Below are 23,354 nucleotides of genomic sequence, written 5' to 3'. Positions count from 1 at the left end.
ACAGTTTAATATTTACATGAGATTGACAAACTAACAATCAAACACTTGACCCATATAGAGGAAACCAGGCTTTCAAAACAAACTCTTTTTCAGCTGCTCGTCAGTATTTGCTGAATCACATCTCTAATCTTGATCCCTCGTCATTTCAGAGTTGTATTTGGCTGTGATGATCATATCAGATGTTCATTTCCTACTAAGAAGATGTCAGGTTATGTGACTAATATGCATATTTTGAAATCTAACTTGCCTGATTGGTAAAGCCAACAACTGGAGTTTTGACCACACAAAGCCACATTTTTGGGGTGTTTGTGGAGTTGTTTGTATGAACACTTCTAGAAAAAGCTGCAAGCAGCAAACAGGCATGTTTGGAACGAGCACTTAACTAGTCAAATATAAACTTTTACTTTCTTCCTTATCCGTACTGTAAGCTCCCACTCCCACACATACCTGAGATGACAGTAATTGGTGTTTTTCCATCTACTCTGCTCTTGACAGTTTGTCTGTTAGTTCATTTTATTGCAAAAGTATTTTGTCAACAAGCAGCAGTACTGTTAATATCGGGGATACATACTGTTTCCTTTGGATTTATTTGGGGGATATTAGGATTAGGGGAGGGTAGCGAGAGTGCGAGAAGGGGGGGTTAGGTATATATTTCTTTTTGCTGTAGGGGAAGGTAGTTTGAGGTTTTCAGAAAAAGAAAAAAAATTCTTCTACCAGATTCATTTTCTACAATGAAAGTTGTACTTTAAAAACCAATTTCAAAACTCACACTTTTGTTGATTTCAATGTCTATGTTAGGGAAAAAGTATTAAAGATGTTGAGATGGTGGGGTTTAATTTAAAAAAATTACATATTTTTTAACCTTTCCTCTCCACCCTGATGGTTTTCATGCGGCCCACTCAGATTATGTGTATGTAAATATTATGCTTCTGTTTGAGTTTTCTGTGATCGTAGTGCTTCATGACCTCTTCACCTGCTCCCTGAAGTTGCTTGTCTTCATGATGTCATCCATCTCTTGCAGGTATGGAGGTGCAGCGTCCCAAACGTCAAGTGTCCAGCGAAGTGGAGGGTGAGGGGCTATCGAGTAGCGCCGGCACGGCCGACAGCCCCGATCTCTACGTGAAGAGCGTGGCCTCCGATGACCCGTCTAACGACGCTGCCACCCCTGACCTCAGCCCGCCTTCGTCCTCACCTCCTCACACCCCGCCTCCCCCCGCCCGGCCGACCCAGCGCAGCAAGAGTGCCCGCTTCCACCGGCAGACCGCCGTGGACCACGGAGACAAGGCGAAGGAGGGCGGAGAGAAGGGTGAGAAAGGTGGGGGAGGAGGAGGCAAGACAGAGATCCAGGTGTTGATGGAGGGAGGCAACGCAGGAGGGGAAGGCAGCGGAGGGGGAGGGAAGGGGGAGCACCCGAGGGCCAACAGCTGGAGCGAGGACAAGAGGAGAGGGATACTGTCAAAAGGAGGAGTCAGTGGGCGAGGGGCAAGTCGGACCAATGGACACAAACACAGCTCCTCCAATCACAAGTCGCGGGAGCACGGCTCGTCTAATCACAGACAGGCCAAAGGGGACAGGTGGACCGAGTCGTCCTCGTCGGCCTCCTGGACGTCCGGGCACAGGGGCGCGCACGGCAGGGGGGGCCGGCTGCTGGAGCAGGACGAGGAGAAAATCAGCAACTACGAGATGGAGATGAAACCTTTACAGCCCAGAGACTCCGCTACCCACAAGCCCCATGGGCACGGGGAGGAGAGGCACGGGCACGGAGAGGGGCGCTCGCATGCCGTGCAGCGACAGAGACACAAGAACCGCGACGAGCGGGAGGGACGGGAAGGGAAAGAGGGCGGGAAGGACTCGGCACAGAAGCCGGACAGGCCGGGGGAGAAGATGGACTCGCGGCCAATGCACCGGGACCTCACCCTCTCCCCCCCTCTGAAGTCATCGCCCATCACACCGGAGCAGCAGGACCAAAGCCTCGCGCAGGGCAAAGGCAACTCGGTAAGACTTGACACAACTCTTTTAATTAAACTGGTGATGAATTTAAAGCAATGTTGTATCAACTGCTCATCACCATCCGCTGGAGATAAAACAGTTTCCTTCAAACATTCAAATATTCAGTCAGTACAAAGTTGCCTTTGGTAGCTTTTAAAACTCTGTTAATGTTCCGTGTAAAACTGTTTTAAAAGTGTCCACACAAAATACTGAACAACACAGAACCCTGTGAATATTTCCCGCTTTAAAAAGGATTAATTTTGTTTCGGGTAGCGCCCTGACATGGCATTAATAGAGAGTCAACCAGATGGCTTCTCACCTCTGACCTCCTTGTGAAGAGGGTCAGAAGGCAATTTTCTGAGGATTTATAAAGTTCTTATACTCTCTCTAGGTGTCGCACTAGAGCAACAGCACCTCTGACCAAAACAAGCGCTTTGTCGCCGACACCTCCGGCCTCTCTTTGGCAGTAAGTCAACTGCCAAATTCATAACATTGATTACAGCCTATTAGCTGATGATATCATGCTTACACAAGGAGGTCACTCATGAATACACACATGTAGCCCATCGTCTGCTCTCCCAGGCCAGTATTAGACTCTTTGTAAGAGTCCTGTCGTATCTCTTTCTGTGTCGGAGGCCTTTTTAGCGACGGGGTGGATGAAATGCTGGAAGGTTGCACTCGCCTGAATGCTTTGAAATAACTTGAATATAAAGGCCCAACGGTTTCAGGGGTTTAACGGTACTCGCATGCACGCAGACCTGCTACCAAAACAGAGAGTAGAGAAGCTTGTTCCCTCTGTGAGTGTTGTATCTTTGCATAAAATTTTTCTTTTTTTGCTGCTATACGACTTGAAAATCCCGTAAAATATCTTTTGCACGTAACCTTAAACTTCGTCGCAGCTAATATATATGTAAATATAACCCTGACATTCAGTTAGCTAACGCCTTTGTCCAAGTGACTCACATCATCGAGGCATGTAGCATTAAGGGTCTTGCCTGGGATGACACACACACACACACACACACACACACACTGGGATGACCTGGAATCGAACCCTAACCTTCTGTAACAGAGTCAGCGGTGTAACCCACAAAGCTGTACCAGCTGCACAACCAAACCAACTGCTGCGCAACCAAAACGCAACAGAAAATAGTCGCCTGACTCCAGAAAACTTGTAGTTCCACTCAGTCTTTTCATCTGATTACTTGGAGGTTTTTGTCCGCACGTTATATGGGTTTGTAATATTACAATATGCATTGTACAGGTTTGTTATATTACATATAACAAATGCACTGTGCCTGTTCAGGACCACGCAGCAGACGGATAAATTTAGCGACTATAGCTGGTGAATATAGTGGAGCATCCAGCATCAGATATTTGGGTTGGTGGAGACCAAAAACTGAGCAAAAAAAGTGAGTTAATGTCGCACACAACACGCGACTCCAAATGAGGAGGGAATGTTGCTCCGTTTATGCTGTGATGTAAATAAATAACAATAGTTCGAACCTCTGCATGGCTGTTTGGCCTTAATATCCCACTGGACAGATCGGCTGTGTGGCGCATTGCTCATATCTGTCATGTCACCGCCACACATTGATTTGCCTAAAAGGATTTGCTGCCCACTGTCATGAGGATACATCCCATCCCTGGTGACATAACACAATGTTATCCCACATATTAAGATAATCCTGGGGGGGGGGGGGGGGTACTAGGTTTAACCTTGTGAAATAAAGGAAGATTTTTTTTTTTGGTGCTATGAGCAAGCAGAGGGGGATTACGCTGTTATAATATAATATTTTGGCTACGTCTTGACTCTGGCTGGTGGACGGGCCCCGACCACACTAATCCTGGATGATAATACGGTTGCAACATTAGCTAATGAAACCAAAGAGGAGCGAGTGAAAAACCACACACCGTATAAACATACATACACTGAGCTCTGTCTCGGTCTCTCTCTCTTTTAAACACACACACACACACACACACACACACACACACACACAGTTAGTCTCTAGTCTCACTTAATACAAATTTGTCCGAAACAATGTGATGACTCTGAGTTAAGTTGGTTATCTAATAGGTTTATGGCTGCTGCTAAATTAAATCATTGTTCCTTAAACACACTAACACACACACACACACACACACACACACACACATACACATACACACACACACACACAGGCGGAGAGAGAGAGAGAGAGAATCTCAGCGGTCCTCGGTGCACCTTAGTAACAGCAGAATGGCAAACTAGCCCCTTCCTCACAGACGGACCCCTATTGGTTAACCAGCGCTCTGTTGCTAGGGAACAGCTTGTGCCTGGCTTCAGCGACGGCCAATCGGTGGGCATGTGTCAGTGACAAGGAGGTGAGGGGTGGGTGGAGGTGGGGTGTTGTGTGTGTGTGCGTGCGTGTGTGTGTGTGTGCGGCCGCAGAGAAGCAAGTGAGATTTGTGTAAGACAGGTTCACAGCATATACAGATACTATCACACTTCGATAAATATACACTGCGCACACCATGTGAACACTTGGGCGTATCTGACACATGTGCAGCGCCACACACACACACACACACACACACACACACACACACACACACACACACACACACACACACGCGCACAGGTCCTCTGAATCGATCAATCGATTGAACTTTATTTATACCGTGCCTGTCGTGCACAATTGCACATTGCCACGAGACACAATAAAAAAAGACGCTTGCTCTTTTACTGTATCCAGTGTAGCATGAAGCCTTGGCACCAAAATAGCAGCGTACCTCTGTGTCAACTCGACGGCATCAACTTGTCGTCACCACGGAACACGGAGCTGAACCTCTGCGCATCACACAGGCTCATAATTACAGGAAGAATGTGTCCCGAGACGACTAAACCTGTTCTTGGCCCGCATTAAAAAAAAAAATACCTGATGACGAAGAGATCTACAGAGGAAAAGGAATACGATCACGGGTTAATATGAGGAATGGATTCACAGTTTAAACAGTGACAGGAAAACACATCTTTGCGATTCCTGGAGAAAATGGCCAAACGATTGTGATGCCACCGACGCCACAGGAGCATAGACACTAAAAAACCTGCTACTCAACTGGTCCTGGGCTAAAAATATACTTACTTTTTAATGACCGGCGGCATCGTGAACGGAATTATTAATATACGTGCGCGTGCTACTGGAGGATGCCTCTAGAAGGCGCCCCAGAGAGCTCAGACAGTATCGAGCTACTCGATTTGCATGATGCGTAAACGATAAACAATACAGACTTATCACTTGCACTGGTCTGTCGCCAGCCGATTTGGCAAACACGCGTTACTGTGCGGCAGCCATTACACGTCGTACAGATGAACGTGTCCCCGCGCTGCAGCCACACCGTTCAGACGCTTCCCGCAACCTGAGGACATGCACGGCCGGCGCTCAAAACTGACACTGACGCAAATTCAAAAGCAAGTTTATTTCTGGCTGAGGTGGCAGATTATGGAACAACTGAAGAGGCCAGGTGCCAGATGAATGAACAGACTTAGCAGGGACACATCTTTAAATCATGCTTTGAGACGTAATCAGTCTCTAGTCCAATGAGGTATTTCAAAAAAACACAAGAGCCGAATCTTAAAATGCACAAAGAAGAATCCGCTTACACAAAGTTCCTCTCTCTGCAGATTGTCTTCAGCTAAAAAACATAGAAGCCGAACTTGCTAGTGACAAAAGCATGCATAGGTCTATCAGCTTTATACTTTTGCAGTATTCCCTAATATGATATAATAAACGTGGTGTGGTGACATTTTGAATGTGAGCTTCGCGATCCAAATGAAAAATTAGAAAACACGTACACCAAGGATACTTTCTCTTGGCTTGATGTTTTGCATCGAGGATTATGAGTCACTGTACAATATCTTTCTCCGAGCCTGCGCTGGGATGTCTGTCTCTAATCAGCTGTAGAAATAGTTTGCCAGTGGGGATATAGCAATTTTCAGTCCAGGAACCATATTCCTGTTAAAAAAAAGAAAATGCTGAAAGAAAAAGGAACTTCTCTTTAGGGGAGGAAGCCGGTTATCGGATGATTTGTTCTCTGCAGCACTTCATCCTCAGGACAATATGACTTCTGCTATAAAAAAAAGTAGGTTGGTGGGGAGAAAAAGAAGCCAATTTCCTTATGCTTTACCTGATCTTCTGGTATCCGTGAGGAGTCCTGCGTTACGCTCTGTGCATTACACCAGGAGGATTAAAAAATGAACCAGCTCTGTTGTAGAAAAGTTTAAAAAAAACTTACTTAAAAAATCACTTAGTCATTCTCAAGGACTGAAGGAAAAGCGCAGTTGTAGAATGAGTCAGTAAAGAGTGAAATTGATTAACACAAGGACACTTTACCGTAGAACAGAGCCTGTTGATGAACGTAAGGATTTATAAAAGACAATGATGTGCTTAAACTGCCGCGCCCCCATTTATTCCCCCCCCCCCCGTAAAGGATTTAAAGGGGAACACCGTCCCCAATTTTTGTCTCGCGCAAGATTTCTCCTGGCGTCGAGGGCAGATTCAACCAAATACTGTGGTTCCATTTCACAGGCAACTGTGATTCCGAGACATAATGACATTGACTCGCTTGAGTCCTGGGTGGTTCAGTGTTCCTAAAACAATTGGAAATACACTCTATTTGCGTCTCTGTGATATCACTCTCATATCTGTATGCTAACAATGAAGCTACAGCTTCATGCAGCCGGCAGCTGCTTCAGTTGAAAGACTTGCAAAGCACGGCAGCTGGTCCAGAGATGAGAGAAAATCTCATCTAACGCTCGCTAATTAACATGCTACTGTACATGCTGACAATACAAACACTTAACAATAAAAAAAACCCAACCCATATCAGTCCTCTAAGTCTGGGCAAGAAGGAAGAAAGCAGGAAGAAAGGAGGCACGTATCCTCTCTACGATCGGAGCGTTTCCATATGATTTAATCACTCAAACTGCTAATTGGGACTAATTATGCTGTTTTGGCACAAATTGAATAATTAGTCCGGAAGTGATCTGAGTATTCAGCAATCGACTCATCACTTGTCAAAGGTGGAAACTCGAGTGGGAACAAAAAACAAAAGGGGGGGGGATGTTGTGCTCAAACTCCTGACCCCCGGCACGGGAAACCAATGCTACCCAGGGAGGCTCAAACCCACGGGCGCTAGCGTGTGTCGCTAGCACGCCTCTTGAGGTGTCGGCGAGTGGCTGACCACCGTTACACATGCAAAACAAAACAAGACATGCACAAATGAAATCCCCCCTTCCAAATGTTCGTGCTACGGGACGTTCTGAAAAGGCAAATTGAACCAGGATCATTAGCTATAGTAGCCGCAATGTCTCACGAACGCGAGCGCTGACAGCGGGTGGTCGGATTTCGGATTTTATCGTTCTATTTAGTTGGTTAAAAATGTCTATTTTTAGGTATTTCATATGGGCTATTGGTGAGGTAGCATCGGTCACCTTGATGTAGTATGAATATCTTTATCGGGAACACCGCCCAAAGTGTGTGGCCGCATGCAAAAGTACACGTCCTTCGAACTAAATGCAGGTAGAAAAAGGTCGGATGATGAGGGGATTTGAATCCACCTGTGGTCCGGGGATCACGGCGACACAGATCTGCGATAAGCCTTTCGCCGGGGTTCATCAGCAGAAAGCTCGTTAGCTGCCACTCTGGACAGATTCATTCACGCCAATGTTGCTCTAATGCAGCTCAATATCAGTGCGAGTCCCATTGCCGCTGTTGTTGAAATCGCGTAGATGTAGACTTAATTAAAAAAACATGAGTCTTCTGCGCCTATTAAGACACAATTGCAGCCTGCGCCAATGAAAAGTAAACCGTTTGATTTCAAGGCAGAGGGAGAGATTCTACAAAAAGACAAACCGCTGCATCGAGGATAATGTCGGTGACTATGCTAGATTCACGTTCGCATGTTCTCCCGGAGTGGACAGGTGGTGGTCAGCACGACTGGCCTTCACCCGCCTGACCCCGGTTGTCAGCAAGCATCTGCTGAAGTGTCACTGAGCAAGACACTGACTCTTCACCAGCTCCGGGCTGCTGCGCCACATCCGTGCGCGACCCCTGACCTCTCTCTGTCAGAGACGACGGGGCTTCCCTCCCTTGTGGGATTCACACAGAATTGTAGTTTTTCTTTTTTTTTCATTAATATTTATCATAAGATGTAAATTGCTCCTTCAACCCCTGCACTGCGGCCATGTGTCGCCATTGCTGCTGGGTCATTTCCCCATGTATCCCTTGTCAGATATTGTCATATTTTAATTGGACGCATATTTTGGGAATTTTTGTCTTCAGACATAACCAATAACGCCAACGCAGGACCTGTGTTCATCAAACTGTTCATCAAAGTGAAACACTGGACTCTTTGCCTTCAAGATAACATTTTTAAGTAAAGAGAATTGTTTCTGAAGCTTGTTGAAATAGTAGATCAGAGACAGCCTTGAGTTCCATTTCAGCCAATTTCTGATTATTTTATCCATATTCATTTACTGCATATATTCATACATGTAAACGTGTTAGATTGTCGTTAGTTTCACGTGCAGATTTGAGACAAACCAAATGAACTTATTTCCTCTCATATCCTCTCTCGCACATCCTCTCAGAAAATAAGTTATACATTTCGTCATTTTGATGCGTTTGATCAAGTTTAATTTTCTTTATCTTTTCTTCTTACCAAATTGCAATTAAATATTTCGTCTCCTCCTCTCCCCAGCTGCTACCGCGGACCATTTTCACACTTCTTTTTCCTGGTTCTTATTCTTCTTCTATGATAGCTCGCTGCCTCAACTTCCTGTAATTGGTCCGAAATTCCGAACCATCACGCTGCTAACGAACCGAACCATGGTCCGGTTTGATCCGCAGCGAGATCACCTCTTTTGGTCCGAAGACCACATTTTGTTCCATTGGTCCCGACCGTCGTCCGAGGAACCTTTCACACCTGCAAGTTTGGTTCGGATCAAACGGAAAAGTCGGTGTGAAAGCGCCCTGACTTCATCCTCAATGCATTGATGACCAATGTGCATTTGGTTGTTGTTTCACACCATGTTTGGTTATTAAAGGTTGTGTGTATATTTGAGATACTTTACATGTGTGAGCGTCCTTATTATTGACAGCTCCTCTTTTCTCTCTCTCTCTCTCTCTCTCCCACGCAGGCCTACAGCTCTATCCTGGTTGTCATGGTGATCCTGCTCAACATTGGAGTGGCTATTTTGTTTATTCACTTTTTTATTTAAGGACAGCTCACTGCTTTCAGAGTCTATCTACGCTTCAACAACAACAACAACAACAACAACAACTATAAATTCATACGAGTATTATGTTGAATCTGCTGCCCCCTCCGTGCTCCCGGTGAGAGGACTGCAACCCAGCTCTGGTTGGTGGGGGGGGGAGGAGACCAGGACCGAGGAGGGCTCGGCCGTCTTTTGGTTGCGAAAGAGATGCTGGAGTGCGTAGCCCAAAGAAGGTGATGGAAGAGGGCGGTGTCCCGCTCCAGGTGACCGGACCAGAGCGGGATGATGCCGTCCTGAACCTGGACTGGAGTGAGCTTCAGGAGATCACGTGTAGACTCGAGTGGGCTGAACTGGTCTGACGTCCAGGCCACTGATACAAATGCAGCTGGATGCATCACAGCGAGACGTCTGCTTCCACTGTCCGACGACAGGACCGACGAGACAGACTTTTCCCATCTCCAAATCATAGTTTTTTCGACAGATTTGTATATCTTCTAATTTATTTATTAACATGTTATCCCATGTGCGATACGTTGATGGCTGATCTATTTATTTTGTAACCCCACCAACTCCCTCTTTATATAACTCCAAGCCTTTTGGGCCCAGCTGTTGTTACTGATGGTTCAAGGTCTGCGTACGTGTCTGTGCTGCTTGAGCTGCCAAGTGTGTGCCGGCTGCCTGGATACGTGGTCGGTCGATCGCTTCCTGTCCACCCACACACACACACACACACACACACACACCCTTTTTTACTTCTGTCTTTGTTAGGGATGTTCTGCAATGCATTTCCCTAACCTCCTTACACCAACCTTAACCAAATTCAAACCCTTAAACCACGTTTTATCCCCAAAAACATCCCTTTGGATTCGTGACCTGTCCTCACTTTTTGAAAAAGTCCTCACAAAGACAGAAGCACAAGTATACACCAACACACGCATTGCATCTTTCCTGTCCCTCTCGTTCCCGGTGTCTGTTTCCTCTGAATTTTTCTCATCTTTTGCAGGAAGTGAGACACAGTGTGAGTGTGAGTGGGAACTGGTGAGTGCACCTCTGTGTACTGTATATACGGTATGATCATGTGTGTAAATGGGTCTTTGGTGCAGAAGGTGGGTGTGTTTGTACACGTGCAGCAGCCACATTACCTAGCCTCTTTTACTTGACGGCGTATATTCTGGGCAAATCCAGATTATACCCCCCTTGTCCGGATTATACCCCCGTTGTGTTTTTCATAAATAAGTTTGTATTTAAATGTCCAGAGTTTTTTTTTATATACATCATAATTTGTGTATTTTGGACTCCATCAGACTATATCTCTCTTGTACGGATTATATTTCCTTGTGTTTTTCATAACCAAGGAACCTCAGGGGGTTTGGAGAAACATTTGAGGGTTGGGGGTTCATTTAAATTATGGGGGGTTAATAATCTGGCCTAGGGGGGTATGAAATAGCCTTGCTTGTTTTATATCCCGGGTATATTTGGGCTAATCCAGTTCATACTCGGGGTATAAAACAGGCTAGCCCACTTTAACTCCGGGTTCATTCTGGGGAGGGGGTATATTTTGGTTTGATACACCTGTAAAAACCTTCAATGACTTTTCCATCAGTAAATGTTAGTGTGTGTGTGTGAGCTTACGTGTCCCTGCTTGTGTGTGTGTGTGTGTGTGTGTGTGCGCGTGCGGCCTCCAAGTGGCTCAGTGGCCTTTCACGCTGTTCATGAACTTTTGCAAGAGCTTCTCATGAGGACACAGTCACTACTCATCCACATCTCGCCGACTAGCATCCGCTGACAGCTGGGCTCTCTCCGTCTCTCCCCTCCCACTCTTTCCCACCTCCACACACACACACACACACGCACACACGCACACACACAGGATGGAGCTCCCTCTGAGTTGGTGGTAGTTCACGAGGACCGATCTTGGCAAACGGCCTGCGTCTACCGTCCACACTCGCAGAAGCGTTTAAAGGAGAAACACTCCCGCCAGCGACGTGTGTCGCTTAAAAAGACGAGATGATAATCGACGCATCGTCGTCTCTCCTCTACTGCTTCTCTCAAAACGTAACTCGAGGATTAAACATCTTTTTATACTTTACGAGATATCTTGCAAATCTGAAAAGAAAAAAGACAAAAAAGAAAGCGCCACCTGCCTTGCTTTTGTAGTGTCGACCGATGAAACGACAACACAATGCATGCATATGTACTGTACCATCTTAGTCGTGCGTCGAATCTGAACACAAAGGAACACGTTGTGTTTTGACCGGAGCAGTATCTGGAGAACAGCAGGCGCCAGAAACAGTCTGAAGTTTGGGACCTGTCGTCGTGCAGGTAGGCGGCGGGTTCGCCGCCCCCCATTTCCTCAGATTCTCCTTCACCTGTCCAAGACCCTCGGTGACCGTAAAGTACAGTCAGGAAACACCGGTAACAATTTCGTCTGTTTTTCCGTAGCCAACTGGAGACGCTGGGTTTCGCCCCCTCCGACCCGCCTGGCGCCGAGCGCCCTCTGCGTTTGTTTGCATGTGTTGCACATGAATGCTCATCGAAGTGTGTGAACGTGTGTGTGCGGCTTGCTTCTTTCCACGTGACGGGACGGGATGGGATGAGCCTGTTGCCATTGGTTACAACTTTACAAGGGGGGGGGGGGAGTGTAATCGCTGTTGTTTTTCTGTCCGACAGCGTTTTTTTTCTCTCAAAGTATCTGGATTTGGAACTCAAACTTTCTGCCGTTTCACCACGTTTATTTTACGACATGTTCAGAGTGAACGTGTCTGCAGCCGGAGAGGCAGAACATTTTTTCATTTAGAATTTCGGGTCCCGGACAGAAACAGGTTAAAGAGGCTGGTGACGATGCCCTGCGCCACCCCGTTAGTCCGCAGCATGCTACAGCATGCCGAGCTCTCTCTCTCTCTATAGTTTGACTCTTTCTTTCTTTCTTTCTTCTTTCTTTCTTTCGTTATGTTTCTGGGAAAATTACTCTGTTTTGGTTTTTGAGTTGTGTGGAGAAAATAATGAAAGTGTTGGAAAGAAAAAGGACTTTTGTGTTTTTCTTTCACACTGTGTCTGTGTGTGTGTGTGTGTGTGTGTGTGTGTGTGTGTGTGTGTGTGTGTGTTTCAGGCAGCATCCCTGATGCAGAGAGGGAGTGGTACCATCCTGGTTGAGAGGGAGGAGGAGTACGGTTACTATAGCAACATTAACTGAATTTTCCACTGTTTCCCTATGTACCAGCAACCTGTTAAGGGGGGGTGGAGTCTGTGCGTGTGTGCGTGTGCGTGTGTGTGTGGAAGGAGGGAGGGAAGAGGATATGTACTGATATGGTGATGAGAGACAGAGGAACATCGCAAAAGGGCGGGGAGAAGGGGAAAAAAACACAAATATTACTTGATACCAAGTCAATCTTCATCTACAATAAGTTTAAGCAACAATGAATTACATTTTACCCAGTGATGTTGATGTCATCGTCCGCGAGAGCAGACGTGCTCAGGTGTCAGGTGTCACCAGGGAGGAAGCAACAAGCAGCAGCGACGTCCATCAGCCGCACGCAGACTGCAACACGGACACACACCGCCACCTTGTGGTCTCAGGTATGAACTACAACCTATTATCACCGAGGGGCAACTCTGAAACGTTAAAAGTGGTTTATATATTATTACTGTCAATATAGAATATGACGTATATCTATCTATATAGTGGCTTTAATGATTCACAGGTCATGGAATCACACAACCACATCATTCTACAAACTTATAAGAGCATTTCTGTTCCACATTCTAGTGTCAGACAGCATCACGTCCACGTGTCCCTGGCACCGTGAAGCTCCAGCTCCAGAGCGCAGATATGTATGAGCGCATGAGAGAAGGATGTGATATGGGCCGGGTGGGTGGAGTCCAATGCCTCTGGGCCAATCGCGAGAGAGGAGCTGTTTTTTTACAGACAGGACTCGCAGCCAATCAGCGGGGGGCAGGGCGTACCAGGCCGCCTCTGTGCGGTGGGCCGGGTTCTGCTGCCAGAGTTTTGGGGATAATGTTAAACACAGCTGTTTTTTTTATCCCCCTGAACGACTTCTCGACTCATGGCAGAATGCAGAGAACCTATGAGTGATTTAAAAAAAACCCAAAAAACCCAAGAAGATCTGTGGGGGTTGAATTGACCCACAGGGTGTCATCGGTGAGATTCGTGTTTCTCTTCCAGTATCTGATGAGGTAATGTCTCGGAAATGTTTTGAGGGTATTTGCAGGCGGCAGCTCTTCTTTCTAGGCCACACTCGCTTTGTTTAAACTTCAACCTCAGCATGGTCCCGCTGGCGGCGGAGACCCGGTGGCTGCTGGCCGCCTCCTCCTCCTCCTCCTCCTCCTCCTCCTCCCGCTGCAGCTGAAGGATCCGGACCGTGCACCAAGTTGGTGGGAAAGGAAAGGAAAGCCATGAGGACGGAGGAGCGGAGGAGCCACTCTCTTACAGGAAGCCAGGGGCTGTTGTGCAGTGCGGGGCGGCTCCAACCCCCCCGGAAAAAAGTCTGTGTGTAAGTGACAAGTCTCTGGAGTGTTTGTCTGCGAGGAGAGAGAGAGAGAGAGAGAGAGAGAGAGAGAGTGAGAGTCTGAGGTCCGACCGGCGGTGGGACTCCCCTCACTTCCGCGCTGCTGGGGAAAAGGGAAAGAGAAAAGACAAAGTCTTTGGAGAGGTCGTGGTTCCGGACGGGCCTGCAGCGGAGGAACCTCGCACCCGCCGCCGCCGCCGTGAGTCTCAGCCTCGGCCAATGACCGCGGAGAAAGTCGACAAAGAAGCTCCTCCGACTCCATGGCCCCTCGAGAGCGGCGCTGCTGACGCGCGCCAGCGCAATTACGCACGGACACGTTTAGCCCACAGACGCACACACACACACACACAGACACACACACACACACAGACACACACACACACACACAGACACACACACACACGCAGACAGACGCGCGCCCCTTTGTTGTGAAGTTCACGCTCAGCTCTGAGAAGTTTTCGTCTCTGCTGGATGTATGAGGATGGTGGAGAGCCGCAGCTGTGTCCAGAGGGAGGGGGTGTACCGCTGGTTCTCCTCCCTCACCTCGGCGCAGCGGGCCGAGTTCCTGTGCGGGCTGCTCGACCTGTGCGTGCCCGTGGAGCTGCGCTTCCTCGGCGCGTGCCTGGAGGACCTGGCGCGCAAGGACTACCACTCGCTGCGGGACGCGGAGATCAAGGCCAACAACCCCGCCGACCTGTCGGGCCTCGCCAACCTCACCGACGAGGTGGTGCGCAGCAAGCTGCTGGTGTCCCTGGCGCTGCTCGGCTCGGACAACCGCGAGGCGGCGGGCGTCCTGCACCGGACGCTGACGCACACGGACGCGGTGATCAACAACTACGGGCTGGCGCTGAACGACGGCAGGACGGAGGAGCAGCTGCTGCTGCTGTTCACCATGGCCTCCAACCACCCGGCCTTCAGCTTCCACCAGAAGCAGGTGCTGAGGCAGCAGCTCGGCCAGATCCAGGACATCCTGCAGGTGAGGGGGGGGGGGGGGGGGCAGAGCCACGGGACGGTTCACGTACAGCACATTTGAACTCTTCTCTTCCGAGTGCACATGTCTTCCAGTAGCAGATCTCATCCCTTTAAGATGAAGTTGACATGTCAGATAAAAGATCTCAGTGACAGAATATATCAAATAAAATCACCAGGCAACGTTTAAGAGCGGGAGATATTAGGACACTTTTCAGACAAATTGATAAAAACATGTGCCCATATACATGCGAGGAGTTTATTTTGTTTGTCCTTTAGATGCTGGGACACAGAACTGGAACTATCCAACTTATAACAAGTTATAACAAAACAACTGATCTGTAATCGACCGGCGCTGTGCATGAATATGCAATGGATGGATGGAAAACGAAATGGATTAGTCGCTTCGAGTAGTTTTTATGGAAACAAAAAGGTCAAAATTCTCTGATTTCGGCTTCTTAAATGTGAATATTTAGACAAAAACAAAAAGTTTTGGGAAACGCGATCAACATTATTAATCAAGAGAATAATCAACGATGAAAATAGCCGTGAGTTGCAGCCCTAGACTTATCGGTGTGTTAATGGCGTAAACAATAAAAAAGTCCAGTTGTCTTTATCGAAAAGGTTTTGACCAGAGAGCCGATGAAGCAGGCGTCCTAAAGGGGCGATGGGTCAGGAGCAACGGGGCCGCTTCACTCCTCATCCACGAGGCGCCTGCAGTTTCCTGGTTGCTCCTGATTCACCGGCCCCTCTTGGACGACTACGCCACCCGGATGAATGAGAACATTGCCGTGAATCCTCGTCCTCGGAGCCCTGGGTCATCTTTCTTCTCCTCCTCCGTCCGTCCGCCTGCAGGTTCTCACCTGCTCAGGGGGAAAGAGTCTCATGCCGGCGCGTGAAGCCACGGAGCAGCACAGGAAACGCGTTACTATCCGTTCCCTGATGTCACTCGACGCGAACAGGCTGCCCGTGAACGTGCCACAGACCTCAGTCGTGTGTCACTCAGTGGTGAACAAAGTAGTACATCACATGCGCGACGGGGGAGCAACAGGAGCATCTGAGGTCGGATTGCGGAGATGTTCTTTATTGTACTGGACTGAAGAAGACGACAAACAGATTTCTGCAAACTCTTCTGTGAGGAAATGTGCCTGTGACGTCACGGCAACTGTGACGTCACGGCCCTCTGAGTTTCAGCTACTGCAAAACGCAATCGATACAGCGCATCCGGAATAACTATAATAACTATATATATATACATAGTTATTATAGTTCCACTGTGTGTGCGCCTGGCGGGTCCGCCCTGGCTCTGTTAAACAAAAAACTTGGTTGGGACCACACAACAGTATTTGTGCAGTTTGTAAACATCACTCCCCCGACACCTCGACTCGGGGGGGTTTCGGCCTCGTCTGTTTCCCAACATTACGGAGGCTGCGGGTTCGATTCCCGGCCAGGGCAGTCCAACAAAACATCAACAATAACAGAGAGAGAGAGAGAAACAAGCCCCCCCCCCCCCCCCCCCCAAAAAAAAAGATATTTTGTAATTTCTTCATTTGTGTCTTGGAGCAAGTGAAGAGGGAGGAGCTTCTCGCAGCGTGTAGTTTCGACTGGAAGAGATCACAGCAGGAGGAGGGGATTTCCCAGTGATGGAGGGGGGGAAATGAGTGTTCCATTAAGCTGCTGTCGCAGGCACATCTGGAATCATCCTCCAGGGGGTTGACGGACCGCGAATCAGCGCCGATCGCAAAAAGAGAAGGAAGCGATTTAGTCGGCACGAGTGAGATAAAGCGAGGTGGACAACAAGCAGAGTCAAAGACGCAAAGCACTTGATCGTTTTGTTCCCCGTCTTCTGCCGAGACGTGGACACACACACACGCACGCACGCACGCACGCACGCACGCACGCACGCCGGCTGCTCACGCGGATGCAGACACACACCGCTTCGACATGTGTGCGCAGGCCGAAGGGAAAGTACCCAGCTCAGAGAGGAGCGTTTGTATTTAGTGTTTTGTTGCCCTTGGCTCCTGCTTAGTGCAGGTCAGCACATTTCTCTTTGCTGAAATCAACCCCTCTGTGGTGTGTGTGCACGCATGCGCGGGCGCGTGCGTGCGCGTGTGTGTGTGTGTGTGTCTCCAGTGAATCCCCAGGAAGTTATAAATGCTCTTACTCTCACTCTCTCGCTGGCCCTCTTTACTTCCCTCGGTGCCCTGAAGGGAACGACAGGGTCTGATTGTGAAACCAGAGGACATGCTGTACAGTGAAGCCGCTTTGAGCCCGGACGCCCGTCACCTACTGTAGACTGTATGTGACACAATAGCCGGAGGGCTGCAACGCCAGGTACCTCTACTACAGCTGCTACGTTTTGTGTTAGCCACAGGAGCTGTAGGAGCGCAACAGAAGTCTGAAAGCCTCGGCTCCTCGTCCAGTAATAGACGTAGATCAAGTTTGTACACATTGACTTTTTTGTTAAATCTATTCCAGAAGCATTTTTTTGTGTTGTCCTCTGAAAATCCTCTTTAAATCCTGCCAGCAATGAATAAATGAAAAGCTCTGACAATCATAAAAAAAACAGAATGAAAAGCATCGGAGGGGTGATGTATACCCTGTCCACGCATTGTATACAGGCTAATAAATATACACTACATACAGCATACTGTATTTGTCCTGCTACAGTTTCATAATCATATGAAAAATGTCCAACTAAGTTTCTCACGTCAGTGTCTTCATTGTAGAGCTGTGTGCAGCGCTCTTTGCTGTCACTCTCTTTTGCTCTCGCTCTCACTCACTCTCTCTATCACAAACACATTGTCCGTCTGTCGCGATCATCAGCAGCACCCACCGCCTGGCGAATATCCCCTCACGGTCCGCTAGCCGTGGCTTCTGTGTGTGCGCGCCAGAAAAAAAAGTTTGTAAACATCACAAGCTAGCGACAGACGAGCTAGCGACAGACGAGCTAGCGACAGACGAGCTAGCGACAGACGCTACGACTCAGGGGTTTGGGCCTTGCTCCGACCAGTGCAGTCCATTTCTGCCCCTTTAAATCCTAGTTAGCTCATTTACTTTTACCACACAACACTGCGTTTGTGCAGTTTGTAAACACCCACTCCCCGACACCTTAAGAGACGTGCTAGCGAATGACGCTACGACTCGGCCCGTGTAGTAACATCATCAACAACAACAACAACAAAGAGGGAAAAGAGCTTTCTCCATAGTCGCTTACTGCCCCTTTAACTCAAACGACTACGTGGAAGTGTTCGCTCATGACAAACCCAAGAAAAGCTAATATCCGTCTCTACAGTCTCTCGGCTTTGCAGAGGGTTTGCAGCTCGTTGTTTTGGTTTTATGTCTGTGCTGTCATTGGTGTGTTGGTCTCTGGTCAAAAACATCAGGCAGCTTCCTTAAAAGCCTCGTGATGAATCAGCTGTGTACGCTACCTATCGAGCACCAAAATGTCACCCGGCATAAAGTTAGCATCTCGCTTTAGCAGCGTCAGAGAACGACGCGTCACTCAGGAGCCGGTTCAAAAAAGGAGAGAGGACGGCGGACCGAGACACAGCTCGTGTTTTTCTCTGAGCAAAGTTTACTCACAAATTCTCCACAATGAATATGACATATGTCAGTGTTGTGTTTTTGCAAATTGTTCTGCTGCCCCCCCCCCCCCCCCCCCCCCCCCCGAGTGGCCATTCAAACCAATTAGCAGCAGCCTCAACTACAGTATTTAAACCAATCCCCGAAAAACAGCCGGCCGTCAATGTGGCCACAGAGTGGCAATTACGGGATGATGGCTCCGAACTTTTCCCTCCATTTCCCACGATTCTCTTGAGCGGAAAACAGCAAAGTCTGTCTCGAATGTGTATTCGACTCTTTGTTTTTAAACATAAGATATCCATCTGTGACATGGTTAAAGGAAAAACGTAACACTCGTGACACGAGTTGAAGAGAAACGTCTATTTACCTCCTTTTCATCCTTACATTTAACGCATAGTTTTATATGCAAGATCTTTATTCTTTATAGTAGGCGGCGACTACAGCTGTAAGATTAAATATATCTTAATATAATATGAATAAAAAGTACAATATATATATATGCATTTACTCGTATACTACTACTACTACTAGTATAGACGAGTAGATGCATAAATACTCATTAAAGCCCAAGTCTCCCTCCAAATCCGACCGCAGCCCAGAAGACACATTTCAGTCGCTGCAGCCAATTCTTCCCAACTTGCACAAGCGTTTTTTTTTTTGTTTTTGTTTTTTAACACGAAGCAGCTGGATGCCGAGTCACTGCAGAGGACGAAAGAAAAAAAAAAGTGTTGTTTTTTTTCTCCTCCAGTGGGATGGAGCAGCAGAAGAATGTGTTATTATGAACAATACGTCGGGGCCACATCTGCGCAGACCTGCATTATCACCCGATTATGTGAGTTCTTTATACGTCCATAAAACTGAAACATTGGCTCCGTCGAAATTAACAGCAGAGTTGAGCTGGCTCGTTGTCGGTGCGGGGAGGAGGAGGAGTGGCTGTCGGCACAGCTTTTTTTTTTAATAGTTTTCAGTTGTTGTTTTTTTTTGTTTTTTCTTTACTGTGGTGGTACTACACGCAACATTCAGTCGTCCCGATACCTTGGACCCTTTCTTTATTGCACGCAACTCTCTTTTCAGTTTTTTTCACGATGGTGCTGTTTTAACAAGAGCTGCGTCAGTTAATTGATTAATAATCGGTCTCATAATTAATCGCCAACTATTTTTGATGATCGATTGGTCGGGTCAATCGTCAAAATCCTCTGATTCCAGCTTCTTGAATGTGAATATTTTCTGGTTTCTTTGCGCCTCTGTGACAGTGAACTGAACATCTTTGGGGTGTGCACAAAACAAAAAACATCACCCTGGTGGATTTGGGAAACACGATCGACATTCTTCACCAATTTATGACATTTTATGGGCCAAACGAGGAATCGATTACTCGAAAAAATAATCTGCAGATTAATGGATCATGAGAAGAACCGTTAGTTGCGGCCCTAGTTTTAACTTGAGGCACCTACAGCGCCCCTCCAGTCCGCTCCGAGCCGAGCGCTGACAGGCCGCGCGAGTAACGTGCAGATGTGGCAGTAGCACGCTTAATAGTTTTCAGATCCCACGGCCTCGTGCTGAGTGTACGCGTGTGTGTGTGTGTGTGTGTGTGTGTCTGTGTCTGTGTGTGTGTGTGTGTGTGTGTGTGTGTGTGTGTGTGTGTCTGTGTGTCTGTCTGTGTGTGTGTGTGTGTCTGTGTCTGTCTGTGTGTGTGTGTGTGTGTGTGTGTGTGTGTGTGTGTGTGTGTGTGTGTCTGTGTGTGTGTGTGTGTGTGTGTGTGTGTCTGTGTGTGTGTGTGTGTGTGTGTGTGTGTGTCTGTCTGTCAGTCTGTCTGTCTGTCTGTGTGTGTGTGTGTGTGTGTGTGTGTGTGTGTGTGTTTGTGTGTCTGTGTGTGTCTGTCTGTGCGTGCGTGTGTGCGTGAATGTGTGTGTGTGTGTGTGTGATTCAAAAGCCTATGTTGGATTTGTCTTCTGAAAAAGAAGGAGACACGTTCAAAGCGCCAATGTAGTTTTCTATGAATCAGCTTCTTTTTTTTTTTTTTCCCCTGAACTCACACGACATAGAGAAATTAAAAAAGTAGAATTAAAAATCCTTTATCCAAACACGCAGCATCCGGCAACATTCGAAGGATGAGCCTTGTGTCATTACTTTGGCGAATAGAAAATACCTTTACCAGGAGCTTGGAGGTGTGCGGATCTTCTCTTTCCAAACGCTGGTTTTCTCCCTCTTTGTTGTGATGAAGCAGCTGCCTGTGGCTGGAAGCGACTGATCCGAGCGGGTGAGTGTGAAGCGAAGAAGTCCGGTTGTGCGTCGGCGGGTTTGTCGCTATGGGCAGCTCCTTTCACGTTGTACATAACCATTTGCTCCATTGTTTTTCATCGAAATATTCATTAGAAAAGCTTTAACGAGACTAAATATTAAACGAAACACCCTAAAAAATCTCATTCGACACTGTCGCCTGCCTGCATCGTGTTTGGAATTCAAGAAAAGTTGATAGAAGTTAAAAGGAAAGAAGATGAAACACTTATCAAGTTGAATTACGTATAAAAAAAAAGAAGTTTGTTTTTGATGACAGGAATATTTTTGCCGTTTTTTTCGTATGCGAGTGAAATCGAATTGTAAGGGACAAAAGTAATAGTTTGCACTTCCTGAACCGTCGTTAGGGAGATTCGGAGATCTGGGATCAGATCAGTCTCCGGTTACGAAAGGAATCCGCCCGCTCCAGATTTAAATGTGTGATTTAAAAATTGTAAACTTTCTTTTCCTCTCCCTATAAAAGCTCCTCGCGTTCGCTGCTATAAATAGGCGTTCGCCCCCTCAGTCGATCGGGGCCTGGTTAAACATTGGTTTGCTCTGTGCCGCCAGATCTTTTCTCTCCTCACTTTGTTTTAACTCTGCGCCAGGCCCCCGGAGGCGGCGGCGGCGGCGGCGGCGGCGGCGCTCAGTCCTCTCATTTGTTTCAGCGGTTCAAGCAGCGACAGGGCTTTCGCGTCGCGCTGGTCCAGAATGGTGGCTGCGCGTCGCCCCGTGTGTGTGTGTGTGTGTGTGTGTGTGTGTGTGTGTGTGTCACCGTTTGCTTTTTCTTGTTTCTCAGTTTGACAGTTTCTGCCTCAGGGTCACTGTTATGCGTCGGAGGCACACGTGCTCCGGCGTCCCCGGGCGAGCTCGCGCCCCGTACTGACTGTGTGTAGTAGTCATGTGGTTATCCCTGACCTTTGCCCTGTGGTCCTCACCTCCTTCTCCCCTCTGCTAAGTGACCTCTCACCACTGCTCTCCAGAGCCAGACCAGAGACGCCGGCGCGGCGCCAGCGCCGGGGTCAGGGGTCGCGACAGGACGGGGAGACCGAGCGGTCGGCCGAGTCGACCTCACCCCTCCTCTCCAGGACCTCCCTCCTCCTCCTCCTCCTCCTCCTCCTCCTCCTCCTCCTCACCTGCCTCTCTCTCTACCTGCTGGACAAGGCCTGGACGCAGCGGCACCAACAAATAAACACCCGGGGAAAGCAGGAAAAGGTAAAATGTGGTCTGTTTTTCTGTTTGTATGTTTGTATGTAACACTGACAGATACATATGAGCTTCTGCAGGGAAAATCGTCTCTACTGTTCTCTACTGTTGTGTTCCGCTACTCTTCTGGATCGCAGTGTCTCTCTGTCTCTTACTGTATGTCTGTATGTACACTATGCGTGGTTTCACACTCACCCTCCATCTGTGCTTGTCGGCATGAAGTGTGTGTGTGTGTGTGTGTGTGTGTGTGTGTGTGTGTGTGTGTGTGTGTGTGTGTGTGTGTGTGTCTTTTCCATGCACCCAGTTGAACAAGATGTGGCCTGTTGGCACATCTGAACGCTACAACTAAGCTTAAAGAATGCTGCCCCGAGGCTTAGGTGTGTGTGTGTGTGTGTGTGTGTGTGTGTGTGTGTGTGTGTGTGTGCGTGCGTGCGTGTGTGTGTGTGTGTGTGTGTGTGTGTGTGTGAGATTGAGAGAGGGTTGTAGTGTATGTCACCTGGTTTCTGGAGCAATCAATAATCCTCGCAGTAATAAAACTTTATGATCTGTGTCAATATTTGAGGACAATAGATTGAATAAAAAAACTGCTTTTGTTTTTGCTCAAATTAAACAATTTTTGAGCTAATATTTTATCGAACAGTCTGATGAGAGCGGTGATAATAAACCAGACATTGAATTAATGGCCGTTTTAAAGCATTTGGAGCTAATTCAGCGTTTATACTCATATTCTTAATGCATCCGTATCATCTAGTTGTTCAGTAAAATTGCTCGTTAAGAAATAGGACAGAAACAAAATTAAAATCACACTTGGGTGAATTAGTGGGTTTCACGGGGCAAATCGGATCGCCCGAGAATAATTCATCATAATTATCCGTTTGAAGTCGGTCGGCCGGTGTCTCAGGATGCACAGCTCAGTGTGTGGTTAAAGGTCATGGTCTGTTATTGCCGTGGCCTCAAAACCTCGGCCTGTAACAAAATACTCTGCTATCTCACCACCTCATGGTCACACCGCATAGCTGTCACCAGCATAAAACACACACATGCACGCACGCACGCACGCACGCACGCACGCACGCACGCACACACACACACACACAGAACAAACAGACACACGTGTGTTTAGACAATGTTTTCACAACAGGAGGCAAAATGAGGAATATTTAACAAAGAAACGTGAAACTCATGATATGTTATATACTCACTGCTGGACTGCATGAAGTTGTGTGTGTGTGTGTGTGTGTGGGGCAGTCTAGATTAGTGTGAGTGGCAGGCGGCATTTTGAAGCTTCCACAGCTGCTGCCCAACAGGCACACAGCAAGGCGGGTGAGGTGTGTGTGTGTGTGTGTGTGTGTGTGTGTGTGTGAAAGGAACTCCTCTCTTTCCTCATTTGTCTCTCTCTTTATTCTCCCCCTCTCCCGCTGCTTGTCCCTGCTCGCCTGATGTGTTTTCAAATAGAGAGCTGCGGAGTCTAATATGTCTAAATCGATACACGGAGGTCGTCTGCACACACACACACACACACACGCACACACACACACACA

General features: G+C 47.7%; 2 protein-coding genes across 5 annotated transcripts in view; both read left to right on the top strand.

Moving 5' to 3' along the window:
- jph3b (junctophilin 3b) overlaps nt 1-12,274 on the top strand; it is a 42,605-nt gene extending 30,331 nt beyond the window's left edge. For all 3 annotated transcript variants that reach the window (XM_035643517.2, XM_035643516.2, XM_035643518.2), the window contains exons 5-6: nt 1,022-1,995; nt 9,173-12,274. In XM_035643517.2, the coding sequence (XP_035499410.1) occupies nt 1,022-1,995; nt 9,173-9,253 (1,055 nt within the window). In that variant the 3' untranslated portion in view covers nt 9,254-12,274. The remainder of the gene's footprint in view (nt 1-1,021; nt 1,996-9,172) is intronic.
- Nucleotides 12,275-13,108: 834 nt separating this feature from the next.
- Nucleotides 13,109-23,354, top strand: part of zcchc14 (zinc finger, CCHC domain containing 14) — a 21,152-nt gene continuing 10,906 nt past the window's right edge. The window contains exons 1-2 of one of the 2 annotated variants that reach the window (XM_047333544.1): nt 13,109-14,752; nt 21,591-21,822. In XM_047333544.1, the coding sequence (XP_047189500.1) occupies nt 14,252-14,752; nt 21,591-21,822 (733 nt within the window). In that variant the 5' untranslated portion in view covers nt 13,109-14,251. The remainder of the gene's footprint in view (nt 14,753-21,590; nt 21,823-23,354) is intronic. The other variant, XM_047333543.1, reaches the window with a different exon arrangement.

This window comes from Scophthalmus maximus, chromosome 7 (genome assembly GCF_022379125.1).
Source record: "Scophthalmus maximus strain ysfricsl-2021 chromosome 7, ASM2237912v1, whole genome shotgun sequence".
In the NCBI taxonomy this organism is placed as follows: Eukaryota; Metazoa; Chordata; class Actinopteri; order Pleuronectiformes; family Scophthalmidae; genus Scophthalmus; species Scophthalmus maximus.
This window is presented reverse-complemented; position numbering and strand designations above follow the sequence as displayed.